This window comes from Chiroxiphia lanceolata, chromosome 14, assembly GCF_009829145.1.
Source record: "Chiroxiphia lanceolata isolate bChiLan1 chromosome 14, bChiLan1.pri, whole genome shotgun sequence".
In the NCBI taxonomy this organism is placed as follows: Eukaryota; Metazoa; Chordata; class Aves; order Passeriformes; family Pipridae; genus Chiroxiphia; species Chiroxiphia lanceolata.
Window position 1 is genome coordinate 18,610,498 of NC_045650.1, and position 26,153 is coordinate 18,636,650.

The 26,153-nt window shown below is 54.7% G+C and overlaps 3 protein-coding genes across 4 annotated transcripts; 2 read left to right on the forward strand and 1 right to left on the reverse strand.

Annotated features, from left to right (window-relative positions):
- The first annotated feature begins 1,095 nt into the window (after positions 1-1,095).
- On the forward strand, positions 1,096-11,591 carry FATE1 (fetal and adult testis expressed 1). 2 transcript variants are annotated; one of them, XM_032702054.1, is made up of 7 exons: positions 1,096-1,200; positions 3,812-4,039; positions 4,573-4,739; positions 5,488-5,576; positions 6,438-6,599; positions 8,910-8,988; positions 9,461-11,591. In XM_032702054.1, the coding sequence occupies exons 2-7, from the start codon at positions 3,844-3,846 to the stop codon at positions 9,590-9,592; spliced, it is 825 nt and encodes a 274-aa protein (XP_032557945.1). In that variant the 5' UTR covers positions 1,096-1,200; positions 3,812-3,843; the 3' UTR covers positions 9,593-11,591. The 2 variants fall into 2 exon arrangements, with proteins under 2 accessions (XP_032557945.1, XP_032557946.1); XM_032702055.1 differs by lacking the exon at positions 6,438-6,599.
- A 3,027-nt stretch (positions 11,592-14,618) lies between these two features.
- On the forward strand, positions 14,619-21,583 carry CNGA2 (cyclic nucleotide gated channel subunit alpha 2). Its single transcript, XM_032702058.1, is given in 4 exon segments — positions 14,619-14,860; positions 17,163-17,270; positions 17,706-17,812; positions 18,510-21,583. Coding segments are annotated over 4 exon segments (1,881 nt in total). The 3' UTR covers positions 19,934-21,583.
- A 135-nt stretch (positions 21,584-21,718) lies between these two features.
- LOC116794051 (proline-rich proteoglycan 2-like) lies at positions 21,719-25,248 on the reverse strand. The gene is made up of 2 exons (XM_032702369.1): positions 25,205-25,248; positions 21,719-22,637 (listed from the first exon to the last, which is right to left on the reverse strand). The coding sequence occupies exons 1-2, from the start codon at positions 25,246-25,248 to the stop codon at positions 21,719-21,721; spliced, it is 963 nt and encodes a 320-aa protein (XP_032558260.1).
- Positions 25,249-26,153: the final 905 nt, after the last annotated feature.

Consider the following 26,153-nt stretch of genomic DNA (forward strand, 5'->3'; position numbering starts at 1 on the left):
TAAAGCTCTGCATGCAAGGAAGGCAGAAGAAGGAATTCATTCACCACTTCCCATGGGCAGGCAGGTGCTCGGCCATCCCAGGACATCAGGGCTCCGTCACATGTAGTGGTGACTCGGGAAGACAAAATGCCATCACTCCAAACATCCCCCTTCCTTCTCCCCCAGCACAGGGGGAATGTCTCACTGGGCACAGCTGGATTTCCATCCTGGGGGGTGCTGGGGTTCAGCTCTGTAAGGTGGCTGTGGCAGCTGTGGGATGATGGATGACACCAATACCCTCCACTGCGGCACAGGACAGTCCCCAGGGAGGATGGGAGGGTCTCTGGAGAAGAAATGTGTGCTGCTATGGGGCTGGGAATGAATCCCACGCATCCAGCCAGAGCCTTGGACTTCCCTGGGCATGTGTGCACTTCTGAGTGAGAGCTGGAGGGTGTCCTATGAGCCCTGACCAGTGGGCAGGTGAGGTGCAGAGGGTTTTCCTAAGGTCTTTGAGGGGACTGAGGTGCACAGGTTGTCCTGCTGTTCCTCTCTGTGCTCCTAAACCCCTTAGATAATCCCCTTTAAATAGCAAGACTAGGGCAGCGGGGGATTTATTTTAAGTCCTTTCAAACTTAGATTTTACGGTCAGGTCTTGGACCCTGTCCCCATTCAGAAGTGTTTAAAACTGTCTTTAATCCCAAACGGATCATTTTATCGCCGCGGAGAGGCCGAGATTAGCTCCGGCACAGCTCAGCACAGCCCGGGCTCCGGGCCGGGGGCTGCGGGGGCTGCGGGGGCTGCGGGGGCTGCGGGGGCTGCGGGGGCTGCGGGGGCTGCGGGGGCTGCGGGCTGGGCACGTCGCGGGGGTCGCGTGTGGGAGAGGACGGGGACGTGGTGAAGGTCCTGGGTTTTCTTCTGCCCCCGGCAAGAGCAATCCCACCCCTCCAGCACACGGCTGAGCTGTCCTGGGGACAGGGGGGGCACAGGGAGGGTCCGGGGGGGACACACGCCGGGATGAGGCGCAGCCCGTTAATTATCGGCTGCGGCTTTAAGCGCGGAGGGGCGGGAGGCGGGTTAATTACCGGGGAGGGCCGGTCTAGTTATCGGGGGGGTTGGGTCGATTACCGGGGGGGCCGGGCTGCCTCTGCCGGCACCGCCCCGTCCCGGCAGCGGGCGCGGCTGTTTACAGGTCCGACGAGTTGCGTTGGTCTGCGAAAAGAAGTAAGTTCCCCCCCAAAGCCGGTGGGTGCCGGGGCTCTGCGGGCAGCCCCGGACAGCGGGAGCCGCTGGAGCGTCCCCCGTGCCCGGGATGTCCCCCCAGGAGGACGTGGGATCCCCCCGCACCCGCCCCGGTCGGGTCCCCTCCCGCGTGTCCCGAGCTCCTTGCCCCGCGCGGGGTCAGAGCCCGCGGTCCCCGGGGCCCATGGCGGGGGGCAGCGGGCTCACCCCGAGCCGGGTGGCGAACCCTTTCCTCTCCCACTGAGCCTCTCTCGGCCCCGGTGAGCCGCTCCCCGAGCCGAAGGGCAGAGCTGAGAGCAACCCCCTCCAGCACCCCATCCCGAGAGGTGGAGGGGGCGCTGGACCAGGTTGGTACCCCGCCTGCCTTGTTTGGGGTGTCCTGGGCTGGGGAGGGACAGAGAGAGGGAGGTTGTAGAGTTTCCTTCCCCGAGGCAGGTTTTCCTGGCTTTCAGGACTTAAACCTACTCGGGCTTAGTGAGCCGGAAATCCCTGTCACTGCAAATCCAAGGAGAAGTGCCAAAGCAGAGGCTGAGCCTGTGCCGGTGAGCGGGGGGTGTGCTTGGCAAGACCTAGAAAAAGCCCTGAAGAAAGTTAAAGGAGGAAATCCAGCCACTTAAGCATTTTGTTCTTATGAGTTTTGACAGCTATTTTTTTTTCCTTTTCTTAATAGCTTAGTCTCTCGGAGCCTGCTTCTCACCCCCTCCCATCTCTTTGCTCCTTGGGAGCTGCAGTGGTTTCACAGGTGATTAGAAAATGAACCCATCTGCCCTCTCCAGATTTACTGTTATTAATATATACTGGTTTCCCGGAGAACAGGCTGAGAGAGCAACACAGGGTGTTCACCAAAAATGTGAAGAAGCTCACAGAAGGAAGGCTGTGGACCATGGGCTGGGTGTCTGATGCAGGTTTCCCTTATGGGACTGACACCCCTTTGGGACCAGCCCAGGAACTGCTGTTCTGTTCTCAAGTGGGGGGGTTCCTGCAAAAATCCACTTTCTTTAAGGTTTTGGGGAGAAGCAGGGTGTGTGTGTGTCACCCACCCATGGCAGTGTTGGTGCTGAGGAAGGTGTGGGACAGCCAGGGGCTGCTGGGCCCCCCCACACCGTGTCTCCAGCAGTGCCTCTGGAGCAGACTCGATGCAGGGACAGGGATGTAGTAGTGTCAGCATGGCTGGAAGCAGGAAATTGTCGCTGCTGATGCTGGGCAAATGCCTGTTTGCAATTAAAAGGTTTTTAATGACATAGGAGGAGAGAGCAGCACAAGGCAGGTGATCACTGGAAGTGCTGGTTATTGCAGGTGTGGAGCTGGTTCTGCCACCCACCTGTACCTCGCTCTCATCCAGCTTCACCCCTTTGGCTTTGGAGAGGGAAACCTCTCCTTCCTCCAGCTATTTGGGCTGTGCTGGAGCAGGCACAGGATGGAGATTTTGACCTAGAAGCACAGGGGGACCCTTTGGGGCATGGTGAGCTCAAAGGGTGATAGCAAGGAGGTGCAGGGGTGCTGAGCATGCATGTGGCACCTCTGGAACACCGGGGCAGCACTGGGGTCAGGCTGGGGTCTGCCAGCCTCCCCAGCCCTCGCCTGGGGTTTTCTCCTTGGCTGCACCTTTTGAGAAAGAATGAAGAGAGCCCATACTGAAAGCCAGGAAGGGGTTTTTTGGGGCTCCTCTCCCAGAAGTGCATGTTGATTGCCCTCACTTGCATCAATCAGTGAAAGTGTTGGGACATTGTGGCCCCAGAGCACTTCCCAAAACCCTGGGACTTGGCAAAGGGGAAATTGAGGCACGGGGTATTTGTGTGTCCTGAGCAGCTGCAAAGCCCCGTGTTCTGGTCCTGCTATCAGCTGCTCCCAGGTGCAGTGAGAACTGGGGACTGTGTCCCTCCTCACTGCTGGTCCCCTTTGGGAAGGGAGCTGAGCAGGGGGCCTCTGCTCCAGGCTGGGGAAGGTGATGTGTGCTTTCCCTTCCCCTCTGGGAGGATGGTTCAGCATTTGGCAGCTGAGCTCAGAGTAAATTCCATCCTGTTCAGCTGGTTGGTGCACCTGAGGAGATGGGTGCTGGACTGTGGGGGGGGATGGGGATGCTGCAGTGAAAGTGTGTGCAGAGAGTTTAGTGCTCAGTTTTTCCCGTGGTAACCTGGAATCTCATCACCAAAATGTGTGTTTTGCTTTTAGAAAACCTCATTTTTCCTCAAAGGTGTGTGAACATGAAAATGTGATCCCAACCCTCCAAAAAATCTTTACTTCTGGATGGAAAATATTTTTTTCACTGTTTTTGAGGGTGTGCTGAGCTGCTTTCCTCACACACGTGTGCAGAGCGCTTTCCTTGCTGTCAGTTGAGAGCAGTAAGTGCTAAGTTCATACTTGGCTCCTAGGACACCTGCAGTGGCCCTGCAGCCTTGTCCCTACCAGCTGGGCTTTTTGGGACAGCCCCTTTTCCCTGACAGCTCCTACAGTGCCTGTCTTCTGGGTTGTTTCTGCCTGTGTTTTGGCTGTCTCATAGCACATGTGTTGTCCCTGTGCAGGTGCCAGTTTGGAAGAGCTGCCACTGTTGTCACTTTTGCTCAGCTTTCTTTCCCTCTGTGTGAAACCCCAGGGTGCTGGAGGCATCAGAGGAGATCAGCAAAGATGTGGCCACTGTGGGGACTGGACCTGAACCGAGTCCGCTGTGACCTGCACTTCACAGAAGCCATCAATCAAAGGATGCAGGTTCCCAACAGGCTGAAGGTAGCAGAGAGCTGCAGCCCTGGGGAAAAGGAGCGAGTGACAGAGGATGTCCCTCCTTCCTTTCGGATGCACATCCCCGATAGGATTTCTCTTGCAGGTAAAGTCCTGGGCTGTCTGGTTTTTGGGGTGGCTGAAGGTTGGTGGGGCACTACAACATCCTAGGGAGTAGGATCCCTTTAAAAAGACCCCAGTCATTTGCTTTGCAAGAGGAGAGGACGGGGCACAAAATGCAGTCAGCTTTCTTCTGGAAGGTAGGACAGGGTGGTGGAGAGGTGCTTGGGAAGAGGTGGACAAAGATGACCAACAGAAGGCAGGAGGGGCCTTAGTTCCAAAAGGTGAGGAGCAAAATGTGGAGGCATCTCCCTCCATGTCTCTTAGAGTTCCCTCTTGGCCTCTGGTAGGCTCCCTGCTTTGGGGTGCAGGACATTTGACCCTGTCTTTGAAAACCAGCACTGAACCCTTGCTGTCCTGAAGCAGGGGATGTGCCTCCCTGGGCTGTGCTGCTGCTCAGAGCTGCAGGACGAGGTTTTTGTATGTCTGATACTACACACAGGCTTGGTTCTCCTACATGGGTGGATCTCTCTTCCCTCCTCTCCTGGGGCTTAACTCTTCTCTCTCTCCTTTCTGTAGAAATATCAGATGCCAGTTTGAGGCCGGTCCCGCTGAGCCAGCAGAGGAAGGTCCCCTCTGTTGTGGTGCACATGTCCCCGGACCCCTGTGGGCAGCCCACCCCCCTGGGGGAGCTCCCTTTCCTGCACACACCCAGCAGGTCGAGCGCCCAGAGACGCAAACGATCGGTACTGTACTGGCAGGGGCCGGGGCTGCCTCTGGTGGGGAATGGGAGCAATCTCAGCTTGGGGTTTTTCCAGAGCTCTGTCATCCCCCCAGTCAGAATTCATCTTCCAGAGGGCTGCCTCCTCCCAGGAGGTCCCAGGAGTGAGGGTGTAGGGATGGTGGGATCCCTCTCTGTCCCATAACCTGCGTGCTGGGATGTTGATCCAGCCAGATCTCCTGCTGCATTTTGTGAGCAGGAGGTAGGCTGAGGTAGGTGCAGTTCCCCCACAACCTTCTCCTGCTACTCTTGAAGTCCCTTTCCAATCTCTTTTTCTCCTCAATGAAGTACAAGGCAGAGCTGGTTTATAATTGCAGTGTAAAGGGTTCTGGAGTCAGAGCTGAAAGCAGATTTTACCCTTTGGGGAAACTAATTCCAAGAGAGGTCCCTGACATGGGCAGGCAGAAGCTTGGTTTGGCTTCTGGAGCTGTTGCTCTGCCTTCTCAAGGGCTTTCACCTCCCTGAAATTCAGGAGCTGTTCCTGGATGTGTCATGTGCAGGATTTTTGATCTGGTTGGAGTCCAGATCAGCTCCTTGCTGGTGAGCCTCTCTCTGCTCTGAGCATGTCTCCTCACCTGCACCAGCATGAGTTCAGCAGGCTGGGGCACATGTAGTTCTCCCAGCACTGAGTACCCTCCCTGTGCAGCCAGGCAGGGCACTGAGGACTGCCCTGTGCAGGTCTGTGCCAGTGTGGTTGTGTTTGGTTCCAACAGGGCCACCACAGCAGCAGGTCCCGGCGGGACAGGATCCCAGGTGACTGTGCCCAGCTGGCCCTGCACAGCCCAGGACAGCACCACGAGTGGTGAGTATGAGCCCAGAGCCATCCAGGGTGGGTGGGGATCATCATCTCCTGCCACTGTGCTGCTTTGGAGCTCTCTGGTGTTGGTGTCCTGAGGAGAGGGGGAGGATCCAGATCAGAGCAAGGCAATGCCTGGCAAGTCCTACTCTTGCACGAGAGGAACCTGGCCTCTGGTGTCAGAGGTTTGTGCTAGGCAGTGTTGGTCCCCAGGGTGACGAGCTCTCTGCTGAGATGTACATGGGACAGCGTGTCCCCTCTCACAGCAGGCTGGCAGTGCTGTTGGTCCTGGCCTTTGGGCCAAGAGGACCTTGCTGCCCACTCTGCCTTGTCGTGGTCTCTCTGGCTCTGCCCATCTTCCTCTGGGTGCCTTGCAACATGCTCTCTTGCTCCAGCACCAGCATGGCATTGTGCTGGGGGCAGGAGACCACTGGAAATGGGGCACCAGGGCTTAACCAGGTTTCTGCAGGGGTCGATGAAACTTGCAGAGTAGTAACATAGTGATAGTGATCCTCTGCTCATGGCCTTGGGCTCTGGAGTCTCTCCAGTGGAGGAGTTATCTTTAAGCTAATCCCAGAGCAGAGCCACCTTTCCCCCTAGAAGCTCAGGGTCGTCCTGGGTGGCATGAGAGCTGCCTTCTGCAACCCCTGTGAGAGCAGCAAGGCACGCAGCCGTGGCTGGCTTTGGAGGAATCAGGTGCCTGCAGGAGAGGGTTCTCCCACCCGGTGACATCGAGGTCTGGGTGCCCATGGCATTGCCCAGAGGTGCCTGGAGCTGCTGAAGGGATGAAGGGCAGTACCTAATGCCAGGCTGTGCCCTGTTGCACGAGGTCAGGGAGTAACAGGAGTGATTCTGTGTGCACCCCAGGCCGGACACGAGCCCCCTGCCCGCTCGCAGTGCCCCTCTCCCCCTCCTCGCAGGGGCAGGCAGGATCTACTCCATGCAGAACATCTTCCAGACCATGTACCTCCTGGGCCAGGTGCTCTTCCACCGTGTCCAGGACTCTCTGCAAGGCCCAGTGCCATCCAGGTGACTTTGGTGTGTCCTGAGCCAGCTCCCTGTCCTTCTGCAAGGCCTGGCCTTTGCCTTGCTGAGACATGAGCCAGGCACGAGCTCCGTGAGCTGTGGGCTGCACGGGGCAGGATGGTCCTGCATGGCTGCCTTGGACTCTGCTTCTTGCCTGTCCTGTCTGCCAGCTCTGGGTGCACCCCACTAACCCAGCCAGGCTTGTGTCTTCTGCTGAGCTTAACACCAGTCCCCTGGGTGCCCTGAGTGATCTAACACTGCCTGTGACATTGCTGGGAATTCTCTTCACTGCTAAGCAAGTACTAATTTTTCTGTGTGCTTTCATAGCTTGATGGAGAGAAATGTGTGAAGGGAATCCAAGTCCAGAACAGCCTTACCCAGGCCCTGTCCCTGAGAGATCCTCTCCTGCAGAGTCCCAGCACCCTTGGCTGTATTTTGGTCACTCTTAATTAGCCTTTCCACGAACTGGCAGCACTAAGTTACTCATCCCACAGCCCGTGCCCCTGGCCAGGGGGTGCTGTGCCTTTGTGCTCACTACAGCAGGTAGTGCAATGACCTCAATCCCTCCAGATGTGCTGGAGTAACGATCTCCACCACCCTTATCCATGCCAGTGCAGTAAATTTAACATGTTTGAAGACATCCTTGCAGCCTTAAGGTGTCCCCACTGCTCTAAGACTGCTGAGCACCTGGGGAAACATCTAAGTACTTCTAATTCTCCTTGAGTAAAGCCTGCAGGCAGAAAGGGAGGAGAGTGAGCATCCATCATTGCATCCATCATCAGTGGCACATCCTGCCTTCCCTCCCCAGCTGGCCTCTGCTTGCCAGTGGTACAAAGTGATGTCCCTGCTTTTAAACACAGTAGGCTGAGGCTGCCTTCAGACTCTGTTTAATTTCTTAATGAAGACTGGGCACAACAGCAGATCTAGTTAGTGGCTACATAAAGCCTTCTCTCTCCTCCCATCAGCAGTGGAGGACATTTATGCCATGGTAGCCTGGGTGACTCCCAGGCCTTTCTCCAGGTCTCGGTCTCCCTTTGAAATCAGCCACCTTCAAACACCTCTTCTTGGTACTTTTGCATCCCTTCAGATGCAGGCAAGATCCCTCCGATATGTCAACTTTGTGCCTCTGTGCGAAAATAAAAATAAATTAAAAAAGACTGTGCTGACTTGTTTGTCCTCAAATTTTAGTAAAGAAAAGTCTGGTCTCAAACAGAGGCTGGAATATTTGCCTGCCAGTGACCTCTTGAAGGGTATGAGTCATCAGAAGGTAATTTCTAGTTTCTATTCTAAAGGTTGTTCCCCTGTATCAACTGGGATTTTGAGTCAAAAGCTGCAGGATGTGTCCTTTTTCCATGGTTCTGTGCTGGGGGAAATTGTATTTGCTTTCTGTTGTGACTGGCATTTTACACTGCAGCTGCATTATATGGAGGTATTATCTCACAAATGTATTTTCAGTCAGAGATTCAAACAGGAATAAACACCCTCTCCTCCCCAGGGTCTCCAAGGAGCAGGGTTAGATGCTTGTTAAGCCCTGTGGGATCAGTGAGTGCCTGTGTGTTGCTGGTGCACGGGGGAGTTTTGGTTATAGAACAGCTGATTTTGGGCTAGCCTGTGGTGACAGGGACGACAGACTGAACATGGCAATTTTGATTTTTCTCACTGTTGGATCTACTTTGGTTTGTAGCTCAGTGCTGTAGACCCTGCAGTGAGGCTGTATCCCCAGGGAATCCCAGTACAGCAGCTAATCCCAGAGGCAGCCCCTGTGTTTTCAGGAGTGAATGTTTGGGTTGCTTGTTTATGTTTCAAGTTACAGGTGAACTTTGCTATAAGAGCAAGAAGTGATAGTTCCCTCCACCTGTGGGATCCTCACCTGCTGCTGTAAATGAGATCATCCCTCCATTTTGGCCCTGTCACACGTATTTACCTGTCTGGCTGTAAGATCCAACCCTCAGTGAATTCCTGGGACTGTAGAGAATGGATGCTTGGTAGATAAGTTTTCTCTCTGTTGGACTTCTAAAGGAATACAAGCATGTGTGTTCCCTGTTACCTGTCATGGCATGTACTGTGTGGTTTTTTGTGATCCCTTTGGGTGCATGGTGGAGGGGTATAAATATGCATGGTGGGGGTTAAGAAGAGATGAGTAGATGCTGTGCAGGTGCTGTTTCCTTTCTCCTGGTGCTGCATCCAGGCAGCACAGCCTGGGCACACACACTCTGCCTGCATGACCTGGCTCCCTGTGGCAGTGCTTGTGGGGGGACAGCTGCACCCCTTGAGCAGTGCTGATCCACCTGTACCTCTGTTTTCCGTTCCCAGCTCCCAGGAGGCTGGTCCAGCCACAGAGAGCACCTTGGAGGAGGTCGGGGTGTCTGAGGTGGCAGCGATGAGAAAGCAGGTGAGACTGGGGGGGGAAGGGCTGCAGATGTTTCCTGGGAAAGCCATGGGAGGCAGGGTGGGTGAGGAGTCTCCAGGGGTCTGTTGCTCAGTCCTGATGGGCTGGTGCTGTCATGCTGGTCCTACCTAATGGAGAAGCAGGAGAAGACTTGCACGCGTGTTGACTCATTGAGCTCCTACCCTTAGGGGCTGTAAGGCTGCAGGAGACAGACAGACCTCTCTGTCTGCAGGTAGGGAGAGGGGCTCAGATACTCTTCTGATGGGAAGGACCTTTTCCTGAAGCATCTGCTGCAGACCTGAGGCACTGCTGCCAATTCTCCCTCACAAAGATAGCTCTCTCCTTAGAAAAGGAGGACCTGAAGAAGTCAGCAGCTCCCATCCCTCCCTCCTGTGCTGTCCCGTGCCTCTGGGGTGCAGCCAGTGTGCTGTGCTTTGCTGCAGGGCTGACTCTGGCCCCACTGCTTCCCTTGCAGCTGGCGAGGATCTCGGGGAGGCTCCGTGTGCTGGAGGAGCAGTGCCACGCCTGGCAACAGAAGGAGGCCCTGGTCTACTCTGTGATGATCTCTGCCTGCCTCATCAACACATGGCTCTGGCTCAGAAGATGACTGCCCATGCCTGACCTCCCTGCTCCCCCGGGCAGGGAGAGGATCCTTTCTCGTGTACTTGCCAGCAGTAAAACTACGTGTTTGTCCTTAACTCGACCTGCTTTTTGCACTGTGGGCCCTTGAGGATCTGTGTCCTTTAGGCCTTGATGACAATGAAGGTGCCATCCCTCTCTAGCACCAGAGGTGGGTGAGGGAGATGCTGGAGCTGGACCTCGTGCTCCAGCAAGTGGAGGTGGTGTTGGGGCCGTGGGGTCCAGGGATTATGGCCCAGCAGGTGCAGTCCCAGGCTCTGTGTACATTAGCAGCCACCCTGTGTGTTCAGTGGGGTCAGTGCCTGTGTAGGAAGCTGCTGTGAAAAACTGAGGCCTTCTAAAGAAATCGGTGGATGGCACAGGAGGTGTCTGTTCTGTGCAAAGCAAGGGGAGACCCTCTGGCCCTTGGGCTGTTTGCCAGGGGAGTCACAAACCCAAGGTGTTGGTGTTGTGGACATGGGGTCCTGTTACAGTTGTAGCATGTGGTTCTGTAGCCCAGTCCCCTCACCACACCACATCTTGGATAACTCAGCTCTGACCCCATAAATGTTCTCAGCCAACTGCTGTGGTCTGCTCCTCATCTTCTGTAGAGTGACTGAGTGTTTCTAAACTGCTTTTGGGGTTTCTTTTCCTTGCAAAACTGCTTTTTGGTGGTGGTAGCACTGTCAGGTCTCCTGTACCACAGCCCCTGCTCTGGGAGGGATGGAGGTGGAGGAGCCAGGAGCTCCCATCCCTGCAGCTGCTGCTGTGCCACCACCCCTGTCAGCTCCTGTCTTGCTGGAGGCAGTTCAGCAGTGGGTTTGCAGATGTTCAGATCCAGGGTGACTGTGAGAGCATTGCTGACATCTGGGCTTACCCAGGAGCTTGGCTCTTTCCCAAGGAGATTTACATGGTGACTCTATGGATTGTAAGACCTCGTATCAGCAGTGATAGTCCCAGACAGGTCATGGAAAATCACCCATTAGCAGCAGGAGGTATTTTTTGGGTTTCCATTGCTGAGGGGAGGATCTCTCCCAGGTCTGCTGCCAAGCTGTAACTTCAGTGATAGTACAAGAACACAGGTGAAGGAAATTCCTGACCCAGGTGCTCTTTAGCTGTAAATGAGCCCAGTTCAACAGCTTTGCTGTTTCTTTCCTTCTGTGGAGTTCAGTAACACTTGGATCTGAGGTGACTTTGAGATGCTTCTGGTTGCTCATCCAGCACATCTGCTGGAGTTGTGCCTGCAGGCTCTGGGGACAGGTTTTAGCAAGGCTTAACAGGACCTGTCTGTGCCACCTATAAGTAATTATTGCTGGATCCACAGGTCATCCAGATGTCCCAATAGCTTATTTACAGACACGGATGCTTGGCTGTTTTCTGCTTGAAACTGCATCAAGCATCTGTGACTGTAAATCTGGCAGCTGGACACTGACTAATAAATAACTGTCCCACAAGTAATTGCAGGTCTGAACCTGTGGCTGATTGCTGAGCTGAGGAGAGTGCTGGGATTTATTGCAGAGGAGAGCCAGGATGGTGTGGTGGGCTTGGCATGTGGGGGTATGTAAGGGACAGGAGCTCTGGTGGCTCAGGGATGTGGTCAGGGTTACCAGAGGACCTTACACAACAGGTATATTATATAAGAGGGCTACTTCTGTGTGAATCATGTCAGGAAATTAGGTAATTTTTTGGTCTGGTTTCTCTTCTTTGAGAGGTGCAAATGTGTTTGGAAGAAACTTGAGTTTTTTTGGTTTTTTTTTAAGCTGTATTTTAGGGTGAGAAGGAATGACCCTTTGTGAAGGCACACCTTCAAAGTATGGCTTGAAGATGTTTGGAGGAGAGGTGGTCAAGCTATATGTGTTCTCACAGGCTAATTACTGGCAGGTTGTGGAGAGATACAGTATGACTTTTATGTAAGGCATAAATTCTGCTGTAAATCTGGAAACACTGACCACAAAATGCGTGTTTTAATAAACTCTGTGTGTTCTGGATGTGTTTCTTTTACCAGCCATGGAGTCTGATTCTGGTATTCCCTTGGCAGCAGGACTGTGACCTGGTGCTGGATGTCTCAGCCCCAGCTGCCCTGACTAAGGGGAGGGATCTGGAGAAGAGCCTCTGGTTAACGCTGTCCCTGTTGGGATGTGAGGCTTTTGTTTCCTTTCTTTCTTCCTTGCCTTCTCCTCCTGGCTGTGTCCCAGGGCAGCACACGTGGCAGGGCTGGGTGTCTCTGAGGGTCAGAGCCACAACGACGTGCACAGCAAATAAAGTGCAAGATGATGCTCGAGGGAGCTGTGAGGGAGCAGCTCCTGGAGTTCCCATGTTCCTTTCGAAGGCAGCTGCAGGCAGGGAGCAAAAGGAGAGTTGGAAGGTGGGCATGTGTTGCTGCCAGTGCTCCTGGTGAGCACTGTCTCCAGTGCTGGGGTCTGTGACGTGGGGACAAGAGCAGGGGGACGTGGCCCTTGCTGCTGGGTGCTCACCCAGGAACCTCCCAGTGCTGCCAGCAGCCCTGGCCAAGGCTGAGAAGTTGTTTCTGCCTTTGGACTCCCTGCTGTCTGAGTGTTCAGTGAGATCAGAACCAGTGGAATTTAAGGCTTTGAAGGGAAAAGAAAAGGTAAAGCTTTGATAGCAAAGGGAGAAGTCACTCCCAGTGCTGGGGCTTTCAGATCAACCCTGCACAAGGTGCAGGACTCCATGTGCAGGTCAGGGATGGATCCAGCCTTGGCCACTGCAAGTGGTTAGATCCTGGAGGAATGGGGTAAAAATTAACCCCTTCCTTATTGCCTTGGGGATGCAAAGTTTTTGCTGACTGGTTGTTAGAATGGCTTTTTGAGCAAAATAAGAGGGCAGAAATTGGTAAAAGATGTGTTTCATGATCACCTTCAAACTCTGCAGCTCCCTTAGAGGGGACTCCAGAGCAGCACTTTTGGTCTCCTGCTCCCTGAGCACGAGAAGAGGTAAGTGCATGTGAGGGTGTTAAAATGTGGCTGCTTCTGCCCATTTTCCATCAAAGCAGTAGCTGTGGCACAGCCTCCAAAGCAGGGAAATAGCCACCGTCTTTGTTTTTCCCTGGGGCAGAGGGCTGGGAGGGGAGCAGGAGCAGACACAGGCTGCCCGGGAAGCATCCCAGGTGCCATCCCCTCCTGTGGCAGGACCTGAGCCCGTCTGGGCTGTGCCGGCTGTGCCTGTCCCGGGGTGGGCAGTGACCCTTCACCAAGGTTTGCTGGGGACTCGGGAGTCACTGGGCTGCTCAGGATGGCTGCGACTTCCAGCCAGGTTCTGCCCTGGGAGTTGTCTGGGGTCCCTCCGGCCACCAGTAGGTGACGGGTGCGGGGAGAGGGGAACACGCGGGTAGGCGAACGGAGCATCTCCGAGCAGCACATTCCCCTCCTCCCCCTTCGTCCCCAGACACAAAGCTGCTGTTAACTCCCCTGAAGCGCTCAGGGCGCCCGGGATGCTCAGGGGACGGGTGTGCTGGAGCGATGGGAGCCGCGCCCGTGCGTGTGCGCACCTTCCCCGTGCACAGCCGGGGCCGCGCCGCCACCGCCGGCGTGCTGCCCAGCCACCTCTCCTGCCTCTCTGCCCCGGCGGGAGTGCGGGCAGCTCCGCCTGCCCTGGCTTGGCTTTGCAGCCCAACGCGTGTTTTAAAAGCCTGATCGCTGCCGAGGCAGCCCGGGACGCTCCCGGGGAGGGATGCTCCCCTGCCACCCCTGCTAGCCCCGCGGAGGCAGCAGCGCAGTGTTGAAGGCTTCGGGGGACGCCAGAACAGTAAGTGGACAGTGGTGGCCTCGCGGCAGTGGCACTGCTGCCCCAGGGAGGTGAGGAACGGGAGGGGGAGTCAAGGAAGGGAAGGGAACGAAAGGCACTGGAGTGGTGGGGTAGGCAAAAAAGGGAGAGGAAGGCAGGGCAAGGCAAGGGAAGGGAGGAGGAGGCAGGGAAAACAAGGCAAGGAAAGGGATGGATAGGCAAGGCAAGGGAAGGGGTAATAAAGGCAGGGCAAGTAAAGGAAAGGCATGGGGAGGGGTAGGCAAGGCAAGGGAGGGGAGGGAATGCAAGGGCTCAAACCACGTGATGTGTCCTGCACGTCTCGTGTCTGTTTTCTGCTTTTTGCAGGTGCCTGTGGTATCTCCACAGTGGTGATGACAGCGAAGAGCAATGGCTTGCAGAGCTCAGCAGCCAACCACCACCCCGGCCCACCCACCCACACCCGAGCAGAGGGGGATATGGAGGGGACAGGGCCCAGCACCAGGAGGTCAGGCTGGTCCCTACTGTGGTGGAGGGAGGCAGTGGTGGGACAGGGGAGGGGGAGGCCAGCTTGGCATGCCTGCTGAGACCTGGCACGGGCAGGGCTGCGATGCCCAACCCCTCCTGCCAGCTCCCTGCAGTTCCCCTGGCTGTGGCAGGTGCCATGATGGCACAGTGTTGGTTGTGACACCCCTTTTCCCCACTGCAGGACCTGCTCAACCCAGGATGACACCTCCTCAGAGCTGTGGAGAGGAGCTCCCCTGGATGGGGAGGAGCAGACAGCTGCCTCTGCTTTCCGAGGCCAGGGAGCCTTGGCCAGGTACCTGTGTGTGCCACTGGCCCGGGGTGAGCCTGAGCCTCTTGTGCCTGGCTTTCCCACTGGGGCCTTGCAGGGGGTCAGGATCCCCTCCTGCTGTATGGCATTCATGGGATGCAGGGACCAGTGTCTGTGAATGCTGCTCCTTGTGCCTCACTGGCCATGGAGAGGGTTGTGACATGGGATGGCTTCACCCCCACTGGGGCCCCAGGAGGGCTCAGGGGCTCCTTTCCCTTGCAGGCAGCCCCCCTCTGCCCCAGTCACCCACAGATTCTTCAAATTCTTGTGGAAATGGCGTCAGGATTGGGGGAGAAGCTGTGGAATTCTACCAGGGTGGTCCCTCTTGCTTGTATATTTATGGTCCCACATCATCACTACCAGGGGGAAAAAGAAGTTTTTGGGCTTGAGAGGGAGCTGTGAGAGTTTTGTTCTCTGTAGCCCCCCCTGATGGGGGGCCTTGATGGTTCTCAAGCTTTTGCTTTCTCCTTGCTCTGTAGACAACCCCTGACTCTGCCTCTCTCCCCTGCCCAGGATAGCCCGGCTGGTGCTGGTGCTGAGGGACTGGGCCAACAGGAGCTTGCACGAGGAGCAGCAGAGGCCAGACCCCTTCCTGGAGCGCTTCCAAGGCCCCGAGCTCCCGACAGTGGCTGCAGGCACTGGTGATGAACCAGAGGATGAGGAGGCTGAGAAGTTAAACAACAAGTAGGGTCCCTTTGCTGTGGTCCCAGCCCTCCTCGGCTGGAGCAGCTGTCCGTGGTGCTCAGGGGCTCCCAGTGGTGGTGGCTGATGGAGGTGGATGGGATGGGAAAGAGGGAGGTGGGAGGCGGGGGTGGGAAGGGTCCTTCCTGCCCTTTCCAGCCCCTGTCTTGGCTGCCAGCCTGGCTTTGCTGGGTTCTTTTGCTGGCACACAGGACCTGGTGGTCTGTCCCTGTGGGAAAGACCTGGCACGTGGGGTCTTCTGTCCTCTGGTCCATGCCCTGGTAGGAAACACACCTGGCATGGCTTGTGACAGGTAGCAGACCTCCCCAGTTGCAGAGCAGTTCCACATTAGGGTTGTGTTTGGACACTTGTGTCCATGAGAAGCTGGACACCAGCCCAGGGGTGTGGGGTCTCCACCCTGCAACCACAGCAATCCCACCCAGGAGCCACAGACACGTGGGATTTGCCAGACTCATCCATCATCTGCAGGATGAAAGGAGATGAAGGGAATGTGTTTGCTGCCCGGGCCTTCCCCCCTGAAGAACAGCTTTGTGAAAAGGCTCTTTCAAATCCAGCCCTTTCATCTCCTCAGCTCACACTCCTGGTGAAAAGCAATAACCTGGCTTTTCTTCTGCTGACTAATTAGAGGGCAAAGTTCATGGACTACTCTGGACCCTACCATTATACATGGTAATTAAACCACCAAGAAATAATTGTTTTCTGCAGGAGAAAAATATCTGAGCCTTGTATCTGGGTCTTTACCAGTAATGGGAGAAAAAAAACATTCTGCCCTGTGAGGTTGAGGGGAGTTTGTTAATAACCAGGAGGAGCTGAAGTGTGAAAGGGCTGCTCAGTGCCAGTGAGCCCTGGGGATGAGATGGGAACTTCTGCAGTTTTCTAGGTCTTCAGCTCCAGAAGTAAGAAAAGCCCCAGGTGTGGTAACCCCAAATGTGAGCTCTGTTCATGGCTGTAGCAGGCTCCACGGCTGCAGGCCTGAGTGCAAAGCCTTTGGGAAGAGGCAGATGATTATTCCCTCTTCCTGGGCTAACCCTGAGCCCTGGTTTTCCATCCCTGGCTCCACTGTCAGCATAATGTCAGTGACTTTGGCCACCTCTCATGGGCAGCACTGGTGATTTAAAGCTGAGATTGCATCAGCACTGTTATTGAGGTTATTAGTGCTTGTGGGTGCTACGACTGGCCAGGCTGGCTGCAGGTGAGTCTGTGCTTCCCCCGTGGCAGTGCTGTATGTCCTAGGGAGCAGAGTTCCTTTCTCAATACCCCAAATATTTAAGTCACACTTTCTTGGCAAAAAAAAAAAGCACTTTTAATGGGGAGGCTGGACCACCTGCTTGTCTGTGGCTGTATGGAGGCTGAATGTGAAGGACCACTGCTGGTCCCCACGCTCCAGGCACCGTGGGTGCTGCTGCCTGTGCTGCTGGGGAAGGAGACTTCAAGGCAGAGGTTTTGCCTTTGAAGCTGTCAGAAGCCATGGGGTGGGCACGGGGAATCTGTTGGCAAGTGGGCTCTTTCTTTCCTATCACTGGAGGGAGTTTTGCTTGTTCAAAAGCTGGAAGGGAGGGAAGGAGGGAGGGGGACAGGGTGTTTTGCCCTGCCAGGCTGCAGCAGCTAAGCCTATCAGCCCAGCCAGAGTTTCTCTTCCCCGGCTTCTCCAGTGAGATCTGGCAACTGGAGCACACACATCTTATCTCCAAGTCCCAAGACGAGCAGGATCAAACACTTGGGAGCAGTTCAAAGGCTGGAGCCAGGGCTGTGCAGACTGCAGGCACCGTGGTGGCAGCCTCACCATGCCAGCTGCCCCCAGGGCTGCTGCTCTGGACCTTGGGCATCCCCTCCTGGTGCTGCCACTGATCTGCAGCACACTTTCCTTCCTGCTGTAATTAATCTTCTTTTAAGATCTGTCTGGCACCAGTTCATACCTCATCTGGGAGAGGCAATGTCATGTCACAAGAAGTTTTGTGATCACTCTCTCCCATGCATCTGTTCCTGGCTCTGCCACTGGGGTGCTGTGTCATGTAGGATGCCTGCTCTGCCTTACAGTTTCCTCCTCTGGTACATTATTGAGCCCAGATTTAGGGATAAAGGAGCTTAAACAGTGCTGGACATTTTTGTTCAGCACTGCTGGGATCAGCTTGAGCTTATAGACTGGCATTCAAGCTGCAGCAATGTTTGAGCCAGTGTAGTGCAAAGGATGAAGGATGTGGCTCAGATGGTTCCTTCCAAACCTGTTTTCTATCTTTAGCCTTTTATTCATACATTGCCAGCTCTGGCCTCTCTCTGCTTCCAGGAGGAAATGGCAGTTCTTTGTGGTGGACCCTGCTGGGGACTGGTATTACCGTTGGCTGGCTGTGATTGCAGTTCCTGTCCTCTATAACTGGTGCTTGCTCGTAGCCAGGTGAGCTGGGGGTCCCTGCCTTCCCTAAGCCTCCTGTTCCACCTGGTTGCAGTGGCTCAACCAGGATCAGACAACTGACACTGGTGGTGCTGGGGCCGGTGGGCACCTAAAGGAAAGGGACCCTCCACTATCACTGCGAGTTGTGCGGCGCAAAGGCAGAGCCTCCATCCCCTGGCCCTGGTTGGAAAGGACCATGATTTCAGGGTAAAGCTACAACTTGCATTTGGGAGGTGGTTTCAAGACGTTGCTTTACCTACATCATGGGAGGGCAGATTTTTCAGAGAAGGGAGTTTTAATTTCTAGAAGAGGAGTGGCCAGCGGCCAAGCTCTGTTGCGGAGTTAGGCACTTCAGAATCAGCCTACATTCAGCTGTAATAATTAGAGATAATATGGAGGTTTTTTGGTCTGGCACCCTGTTTTATGACCTTCCTCCAGGGCTTGCTTCACTGACCTGCAAGAGACCTACGTTGTCCTCTGGCTGGTGTTAGATTACATCTCAGATGCTCTCTACATTGGGGACACAGTGATCCGCCTGCGCACAGGTAAGCACAGGTAACTCATGGCATCCTGGATTCTGAGTCCTTTGCTTTAATCCCATAAAAGTGGAGATGGGCTGCAAGGGAGAGGCCTAATCTACAGTTCCGTTAGAGGGAGGGTTTTGTCTACCTTGGCACTCACTAGTACGAAGCAGTCTCCAGAGAAAGAATCTAATTAAAAGATCTGAGAAATGGAGTAAGTTTCAGAACGAAGGATTAATCATCCCAGCTTTCAGCTTCACCTTTGAATAATTGTACAAAATTACCTGCATTACTATTAGTATTCAGGCATAGTTGGAAGGTCTGTATCTCTGATTTTGCATCAGTTCAGCTAATGAATTATCTACGTGGAAAAATGGTAGAATTTAATGTTCTCGGAATGCGGCTGTTGGCTGTACGTTTTCTGTCGGAACTGCAATAATTCATGATCTGGAGGATGGAAATCTTTGTCCCCATTGCTTCATGGCAACAGGCTGAATCCCTGAGTGATATCTTTAGGTGGCTTTTGACAGATGAAGGGCTTTGGTGATAACAAATCTTGTAAACTGAGTAGAGCAGGTGGAACTGGTAGTATTTGGATGACCCTGTGTATTCATGCACACAAGTGCAAGACATTAACCATAAACTGTTGCTCAAGTGCTTACAAAACACACAGAAGAGTCAAACATAAGCCAAGATAATCGTATCATTTGCTTCTCTTTAGGGTTTTTGGAACAGGGCCTTCTGGTTAAGGACCTGAAGAAGCTACGGGATAACTACATCCACACCCTACAGTTCAAGCTGGATGTTGTCTCTGTCCTGCCCACAGACCTGGCATACTTTGCAGTGGGATTGCACTGCCCTGAATTACGTTTCAACAGGTTGCTGCACTTCTCCCGTATGTTTGAGTTCTTTGATAGGACTGAGACCAGAACCAGCCACCCCAACATCTTCCGCATCAGCAACTTGGTTCTTTACATCCTGGTCATCATCCACTGGAATGCATGCATTTATTATGCCATCTCTAAGGCCATAGGCTTTGGGGAGGACACCTGGGTCTATCCCAATGTCACAGACCCCGAATATGGGCATCTGACCCGGGGGTATGTCTACTGTCTTTACTGGTCTACGTTGACTTTGACCACCATCGGAGAGACCCCTCCCCCTGTGCGGGATGAAGAATATCTCTTTGTGATCTTCGACTTCCTCATCGGGGTCCTCATCTTTGCCACCATTGTGGGGAATGTGGGATCCATGATATCCAACATGAATGCCACCAGGGCAGAGTTCCAGGCAAAAATTGACTCCATCAAGCACTACATGCAGTTCCGCAAGGTGAGCAAAGACTTGGAAACCAAAGTCATCAAGTGGTTTGACTACCTGTGGACCAACCAGAAGGCAGTGGACGAACGGGAGGTCCTCAAAAACCTCCCTGATAAGTTAAGGGCAGAGATTGCCATCAACGTTCACCTGGAGACACTGAAGAAGGTGAGGATTTTCCAGGACTGTGAGGCAGGACTCCTGGTGGAGCTGGTGCTGAAGCTTCACCCTCAGGTGTTCAGCCCAGGGGATTACGTTTGCCGGAAAGGTGACATTGGGAAAGAGATGTACATCATCAAGGAGGGGAAGCTGGCGGTGGTGGCGGATGATGGAACCACACAGTATGCTCTGCTCACTGCAGGAGGCTGCTTTGGTGAGATCAGCATCCTCAACATCAAAGGGAGCAAAATGGGCAACAGGCGCACGGCCAACATCCGTAGCTTGGGCTACTCTGATCTCTTCTGCCTGTCAAAGGAAGATCTTATGGAAGCAGTCACAGAGTATCCTGATGCCAGAAGGATTTTGGAGGAGCGTGGCCGGGAGATACTGATCAAGGAAGGGCTGCTGGATGAGTCGGCTGCAGAGGAAAGCACAGAAGGGAAGAGCATGGAGGAGAAGCTGGACAGGGTGGCCTCGAGCCTGGACACACTGCACAGCCGCTTTGGCCGGCTCCTGACAGAGTATAGTGATGCCCAGATGAAGCTCAAGCAGCGCATCACTGCCCTGGAGTCCAAGATGAGGCAGCAGGAACTGGAGGACTTCTTCTCTGATAGCTCAGACAGTCTGCTTGAGGATGAGGAGAAAGCTTCACCTGGTGGGATGCACTGAGGGGGAGCAGGGGTGAGATGTATGATGTCTGCCTTGCACTGAGGCAGTGTTTGCTCTTTCACAAGGCAGATCCTGTGGCTGCCTTGCCAAGGGCTTCTCTCAGGTCCTTAGTATTGCTGCTGCCACTGCCTTGATGGCAGCACCTGACATGGCTCCAAATCAGGGGGTTGTCTTGGCTCCTCCTCCATCCTGTCCCTTTTCTCGTTGCCTTGATCTGAGACCTTGGACTTGGGTCACTAAAAAGAGGAGAATGGTTAATGTCACAGACGACGTTTCCTTCCAGCTCCTCCAAAAGGTCTGTGCCCACCAGCCCTCCTTCCTTGTGTTTGCCTTAATAGAAGGTGGGACATGAACCTGGCATGGAGAGGTACCTGGATGAGAGAGACCAAAACACAAGCCAGATATTTACAAATGCTTTTCGTGTTCAGCCTTTATAACTCACTTTTGGTAATTAGTCCCCACGGAGTGTCTGTGAACGCCCAGTCTGCACCGAGAGACTCCTTACCTTCAAGATACCAAAACTCAGCTGAGGCAGGCCAAACTGTACCTCCTACGTCTGCAAAAGGAGAGGATTTCTGGGTCACTGTCACTGCCCAGTTCATCACCACCCGTGCTGAGACTGGAAACTGAGCTGGCAGGGCCTGCAGCTGCTGCCTCCTGATGCCTCTCTTTTTCTTCTTCTCTATTTGGTGCAGGTGGTTTGGTACCCAGAGCACTGCGCCTTCCTGAGGATGCTGTTGCCAAGCCCTCTCACTGCAGAGCCAGTGGGATTCCCATTTGGGCTGTGGATGTCTTGGATGACAAGTGCAATACCGAGGTACAGGGCTGGTTGTGCTACATGCAGGAGGAAGACACAGACTGTCTTTCTCCTCTCTCTGATGACAGCCAGATGTGCCAGGAAGGGTTTGACTGAAATGACATGTTTTTAAGGAACAGAACCGTGGTGGGAGCCAACTGTGCCCGTATTTGCTTTGCTGTGGGTAGCTCAGAGAGAGCACAGAACACATTTATTTTCTTAGGCAGGAGGTTTTCTTGTACTCAGTGGGAGTTTTGGGGCTTTGCACGCCAGTTGCCTCCTGGAGGAGAAATGAGTGGCAGAGCCACGGGGACACGTGTGAGGATGGAAACGTGGCACCACTGTGTGTGCCAGCAAAGCCCTGCTGCAGCCCTGTGGGCTCCACGGTTTGAGCAGCTTGATGTTGAGGGGTGCAGTGCAGGAACAGCCCCAAAAACCTGCAAGCAGCAGCAACTTCAGCACAAGCAGCAGTGCCACCCATGCCTCAGGGTACTGGGCAGATGCTGGAACTGGAGAATGCAACCTCTTTTCTTGCTTCTGACCCATGTGTTGGCATGTAGGGCACCCATGTGGCATCTGTGGGGTGGGCTAGGGCTGGTTTCCAACAGGAGAACGTTTGGTGGAGAAGAAGATTCATGTGCTGGGTCAAATCAAGCTGAGAGTTTGGCTAAAATAATGGGATGGCACACAGGGAAGCATCAACTCAGAAAGGTTGATAGTGGAAAACAGGTTATTTCCTTTGTCCTTTCTTTTGCCTCCAACGTGAGATTGCCTCTCTTCATTTCATATGAACATTTTCCTTTTAAAAACAATTGCCTTGCTTTTTTGGGATTGGTGGGGTAGGAACGGTTAAGTTATCAAAATTAGAATTCGGGGTAAGATAAGAAGGTATTTTTTGCCATCTCTAAATTAAATTGTAGATTTTCTGTTTGTCTTTTTTTTTCTTTACATTTATTACCAAGACGCTTTTCATTGAAGTCGAGGTGGTTTCAGTCCTGCTTTTCCGTACAACGGCACGAGCCCTGGCTCCCCGCTTCCCCCTTTCCTGTGAGTTGTCGCCCCTGAGTTTGCCACTGGCTCTTTGCGGAGCCCACCAGGACCCCCCGCTCCTCCCGCACCCCCGGCCCAGCGCTGCGGGGCGCAGGGGCGGCAGCGGCCGGCAGAGAGCGCTGCGGGCCGCGGAACCGCCGCGTTCGTGCGGGGTCCTCGGGATGTGCGGGGTCCTCCGGGTGGAATCCCCTGTGCGGGGTCCTCCGGGTGTGCGGGACCTTCCGAGTGGGACCTTCCGGATGTGCGGGACCCTCTGGGTGGGATCCCCTGTGCGGGACCTTCGATGTGTGAGGGACCCTCCGGGTGCGGGATCCTCCGGGTGGAATGCCCTGTGCGGGATCCTCGGGGTGTGCGGGACCCTCCAGGTCTGCAGGACCCTCCGGGTGTGTTCCTCTGTGCGGGACCCTCGGGGTATGCGGGACCCTCCGGGTGTGCGGGCTCCCTCCGGACAAGACCCCCTGTGCGGAATCCTCCCTGCGGGTGGGGGGGGACCCTCTGGCTGTGCGGGATTCTCTGGGCGTGCAGGACCCGGCGTGCGAGGGACCCTCTCTCTGTGCAGGACCCTCCGGGTAGGTGAAGGACCCTCTGTGCGGGACCCTCCGAGTGGGCAGCGGGATCCTCTGTGCGGGACCCTCTGTGCGGACAGGGGGACCTTTCAGAGTGCAGGCGGCGGGGTCACACCCTTCGGCAACACGACCCCAAGTATTTCCCGAAGCTTCTTCCACCCGGACTCGCGCCCCGCTCCGTGGGCTTTGCCTCATTTGCGGGGCGGAGCGGGGCTGGCCGAGGGACAGCGGATCCTCTGCTCCTTCCCCGGGGTCGGGAGCTGCCGGCAGCTTAGGGCTGTCTGGCTTATTCCTGCGGACGGGGAGAAAAAGGAATCAAACCCCCTCCCTCCCCCTCGGTTTTAATCCGAGATAATAATGCACTCGGGAAATTTTAAGCCTTCAGACAAATGACCCCAGGGGATGGCTTTGTGAATTCAGAGCAGATCCCGCTTGTTTCCTCAAGGCGGCAAGCCAGGAAATCATGGATTGATGAACCGCTTGACGGGCCTGCTAATGAAATTAGCAGCAGCTCCATGATTTTTTTCAGTGAGCGGGACAGGCAGATGTTGGAGGGAAGCACACAATGGCACAGCTGCACTTGCAGGCTGCCTGAACTCCTGGCAGAGCGGACACAGGGCTCAGCAGACACAGCTTTGGCTGCTGCCCATTTCACAGGTGGTTTTACCTTTCCCTGCTAAGGCTCTCCTGGAGATGGGGAGAAGAGGGTTGCCAAAGGCTGCTCCTCAGGGCTGGCATCCAGAAGGAAAACCCAAGGGTACTCACTGTAAGGGTCTGCTCAGTGCCCTGCAGTGACTTGTCCAGCACCACAATGCACTGAGCTAATTGGCTATATATTATTAATTGTTTCCTTCTTTTAGATCTCTCCCATTGCCAAAAATAATGCCCTGGACAACAGAAGCTTTCTCAGCTGTGGGTTGTGGATGGGAGAGGTCAAATATGGAGCAAATATACTGAAATTCAGAGAGGTCATACCAGGGGGAAATGTGTGTGCTTCACCAGGCAGCCCCCCAGGCAGTGCCATGGAAGCAGGGAAGCCCCCTGACTTCTGCAGAGATATTTTCTGCTGCCAGAGGGTGCATCTTCAGGCCTCACCTGCTTCTACCAGAGCTGCGGGAAAAGAGCTGGGATGCTCAGGTGAATCAACCAGAAATGTGTTGTGTGATGCTGGGTTTCTCTCCCCTCTGAGCGTCATTTCTAGGAATGAAATAGTCATCCCTGGATGATACCCAGAAAAAGCTCTCTCATCGACCTCTGGGAAGTGCAAGTACCCATTTCACAGCTGGGGGAAATGGAGACAACTCAGCAGGACACAACAGTGATGACTCCTCTCTCCCAGAAGCCTGCTTTTTGTTTTTCTTAAGATGTTCATGAACAGGCCATTTGGAGCAAGCCCCAAAATAACCTCTTCTTAGGCTGTGGACAGCAGGGCTGGACACTGCAGCACAGGAGGCCACCTGGCTTTGCCCATTCTCCAGAGGGAAGTTATGTCAGCAGGCTGCAAGCAAGGTTTGTGTGAGTTTGGACCAGAGGATTTTGGGGTTTCAGAGCAGCTTTGAGCCCACGGTCTGGCGTGAAGCCTGAAGTCCTGCAGCACAGCAGGCTCAGCCAGGTGAGATCTGCTGTGGGGTGTGCAGAGCTGGGGGAAAGGTGTGAAGCACAGGGGCCGTGGGGATGGCTGGCTCATGGCTCACCAGGAGCCCAGATGTCTGTGGTTCTCCTGTGTGCCGTGGCAGGATCAGCAGCACAGCTGCTCTTGGTGCTGCTGGACTTGATGCTGCTGCTCTTCCCCACAATACTGTGCCTCTGTGACAGCTACTCTGAGCTGCTGAGGTGGGGTCTGGCTGTCCAGTCCTGCTCTGTCTTGTGTCTCTCCTATACACTACCTGGACCAGAGTCTCTTGAAAATCAGGGAAGTTTGGAAGCAATTCCAAGCTCTCTAGCATGGGCCTCTTTGAGAACTCCCTAGATGGCTTTTCCTCCCCCAGCTCCTGCCTCCTCTGCACCCAGGGGAGCCAAGGACTGCGAGTGGTGCTGGTGCTGCCATCCCAGGAGTGAGGCACTGCATGCAGAGGGCTGCTGCAAGCGAGATTCCACTCGTTCTCCAGGGGCTGGGATGTGGAGGTGGTGTAGAAGGTCACCAGCCTCCCATGCAGCTGTTTCCTGGAGGGGGAATGGCTTGCTCATTCTCATTTGGATTCAATAGCTCTGAAATCAAAGCACTGCCTGCTTCTCCTGCAGGTATGAGTGGGGTTCCAAAGCAAAGGTTCTGTGCTCGGCTTGTTCCCGTGGTCCATGGGTGATGCTGGATGTGCCCTGTCCTGGGGCTGCTCCTGGGAAACAACTGGAGAGTGCAACCCCTGCCCACCCACACAGGAGCTACTGCCAAAGGGGGTGTGGTGGTGCTGGGCAATGTGTGTTTTCTTTGCAGCCCCTGATGAGCATCTGAGGACCTTTCCGAGGTGTGGTCTGCCCTTTGGAGGGGAAGGTTGGTGCTGAGCACCCAGCACACCACACAGACTGGTGGGTGTTGGGTCCCAGTTTTTTCTTGTGGAGCCAAAGTCCTCTATCTCCCTGTCTTCATGTGGGGTCTCAGTGTGGTGTGGGGGCCATATCACCATCTTCATGAGCATGTTTCCCAGCCATGAGGAGCAGAACCTAAGTGGATGAACGCACCCCTCTTGTAGGTGGCTGGAGGCTGCAGACCTGCACATCATGCAGGTCCAGGCCAGCCTGTCTGTGAGCTCCCATGGTGTTTGACTTGCTCCCCTTCTTTCCTGGTGCTGCCTCCTCTTTGGTTAAACAGGCAGAAGTACCCAATCCGAAGTACTTGGATTCCTGAATCCAAGTGTATGTTACCATGACAGCAGCTCGGGGTGATGGTGAGCAGGAGGTGCAGCCATCTCAACCATCTCCCTTGGAGGGCTGGATGGAAGATCCTGGGTGCCTTCCCAGCACCATTTCTCCCCTTGCCCCACTGGTTTGGGGCTTCTGAGGGTGAAGGTTTCCTCGTCCCATCATGGGGCTCTCCCTGGTGCCCTCCTCAGCCCAGAACTGCAGGTGGTCTCCCAAGAGAAATTCCCCGGGCTGGTGGTCCATGGGGGAAAGGCTCAAGCTGAGATGGTGTTCAGTATCTCAGCTGGAGCAAGGTGGGTTTTAGGAGAGCCCAGCAGACTCTTCCCTTTGCTGGGAGAGCCCGGTTCAGACAAGCTGTGCCTGGGCAGTGCAGGGGGTGGGAGCCAGGCAGCTTTGGCAGGGTTGCAGGTCTTGGAGTAAGGATCCAGGCTTGGGGTAGGTAACAGGACTGGTTGCCTGTGAGCTTGCTACCTGTTATGGGGGCACCTACCTTGGCTGGTTCCTCCATGCAGTTGGTTTAAGGTCTGCAAGGAGGGATGTTTGTAGACTGCAGGTCTTCTTCCCTCTCCTTCCTCTGTGACTTCAGTCATCCTTGCACCCTCCCTGCCCCAAGTGACACATTTCTGCTGGAACTGTTCCCAAAATTGCCTTTTGATCTCGGCCACATGTCACATTACATCTTCTGGACTAGAGAGTGGAGGGGAAATACAGTAGAGGATTTAGGTTTATCCATCTCGGAGCCAGATAAAGTCTGTTGCAGAGAGTGAATCCCTCTGCCTGCCTGCCTGGATGGATTACCTGCAGTTGCAGCAGGACCTTTGATCCCCTCCAGTGCTGTGATCCCCGTGTGTGGTGTGGGATGGTGGCAGGTGGGTGCTGGTGAAGTGGTCACTGGCCCTCTCCATGCCTGGCTGTGCTTTAGAAAGAGCTACCCCCTTGGCAAGGCAGGATG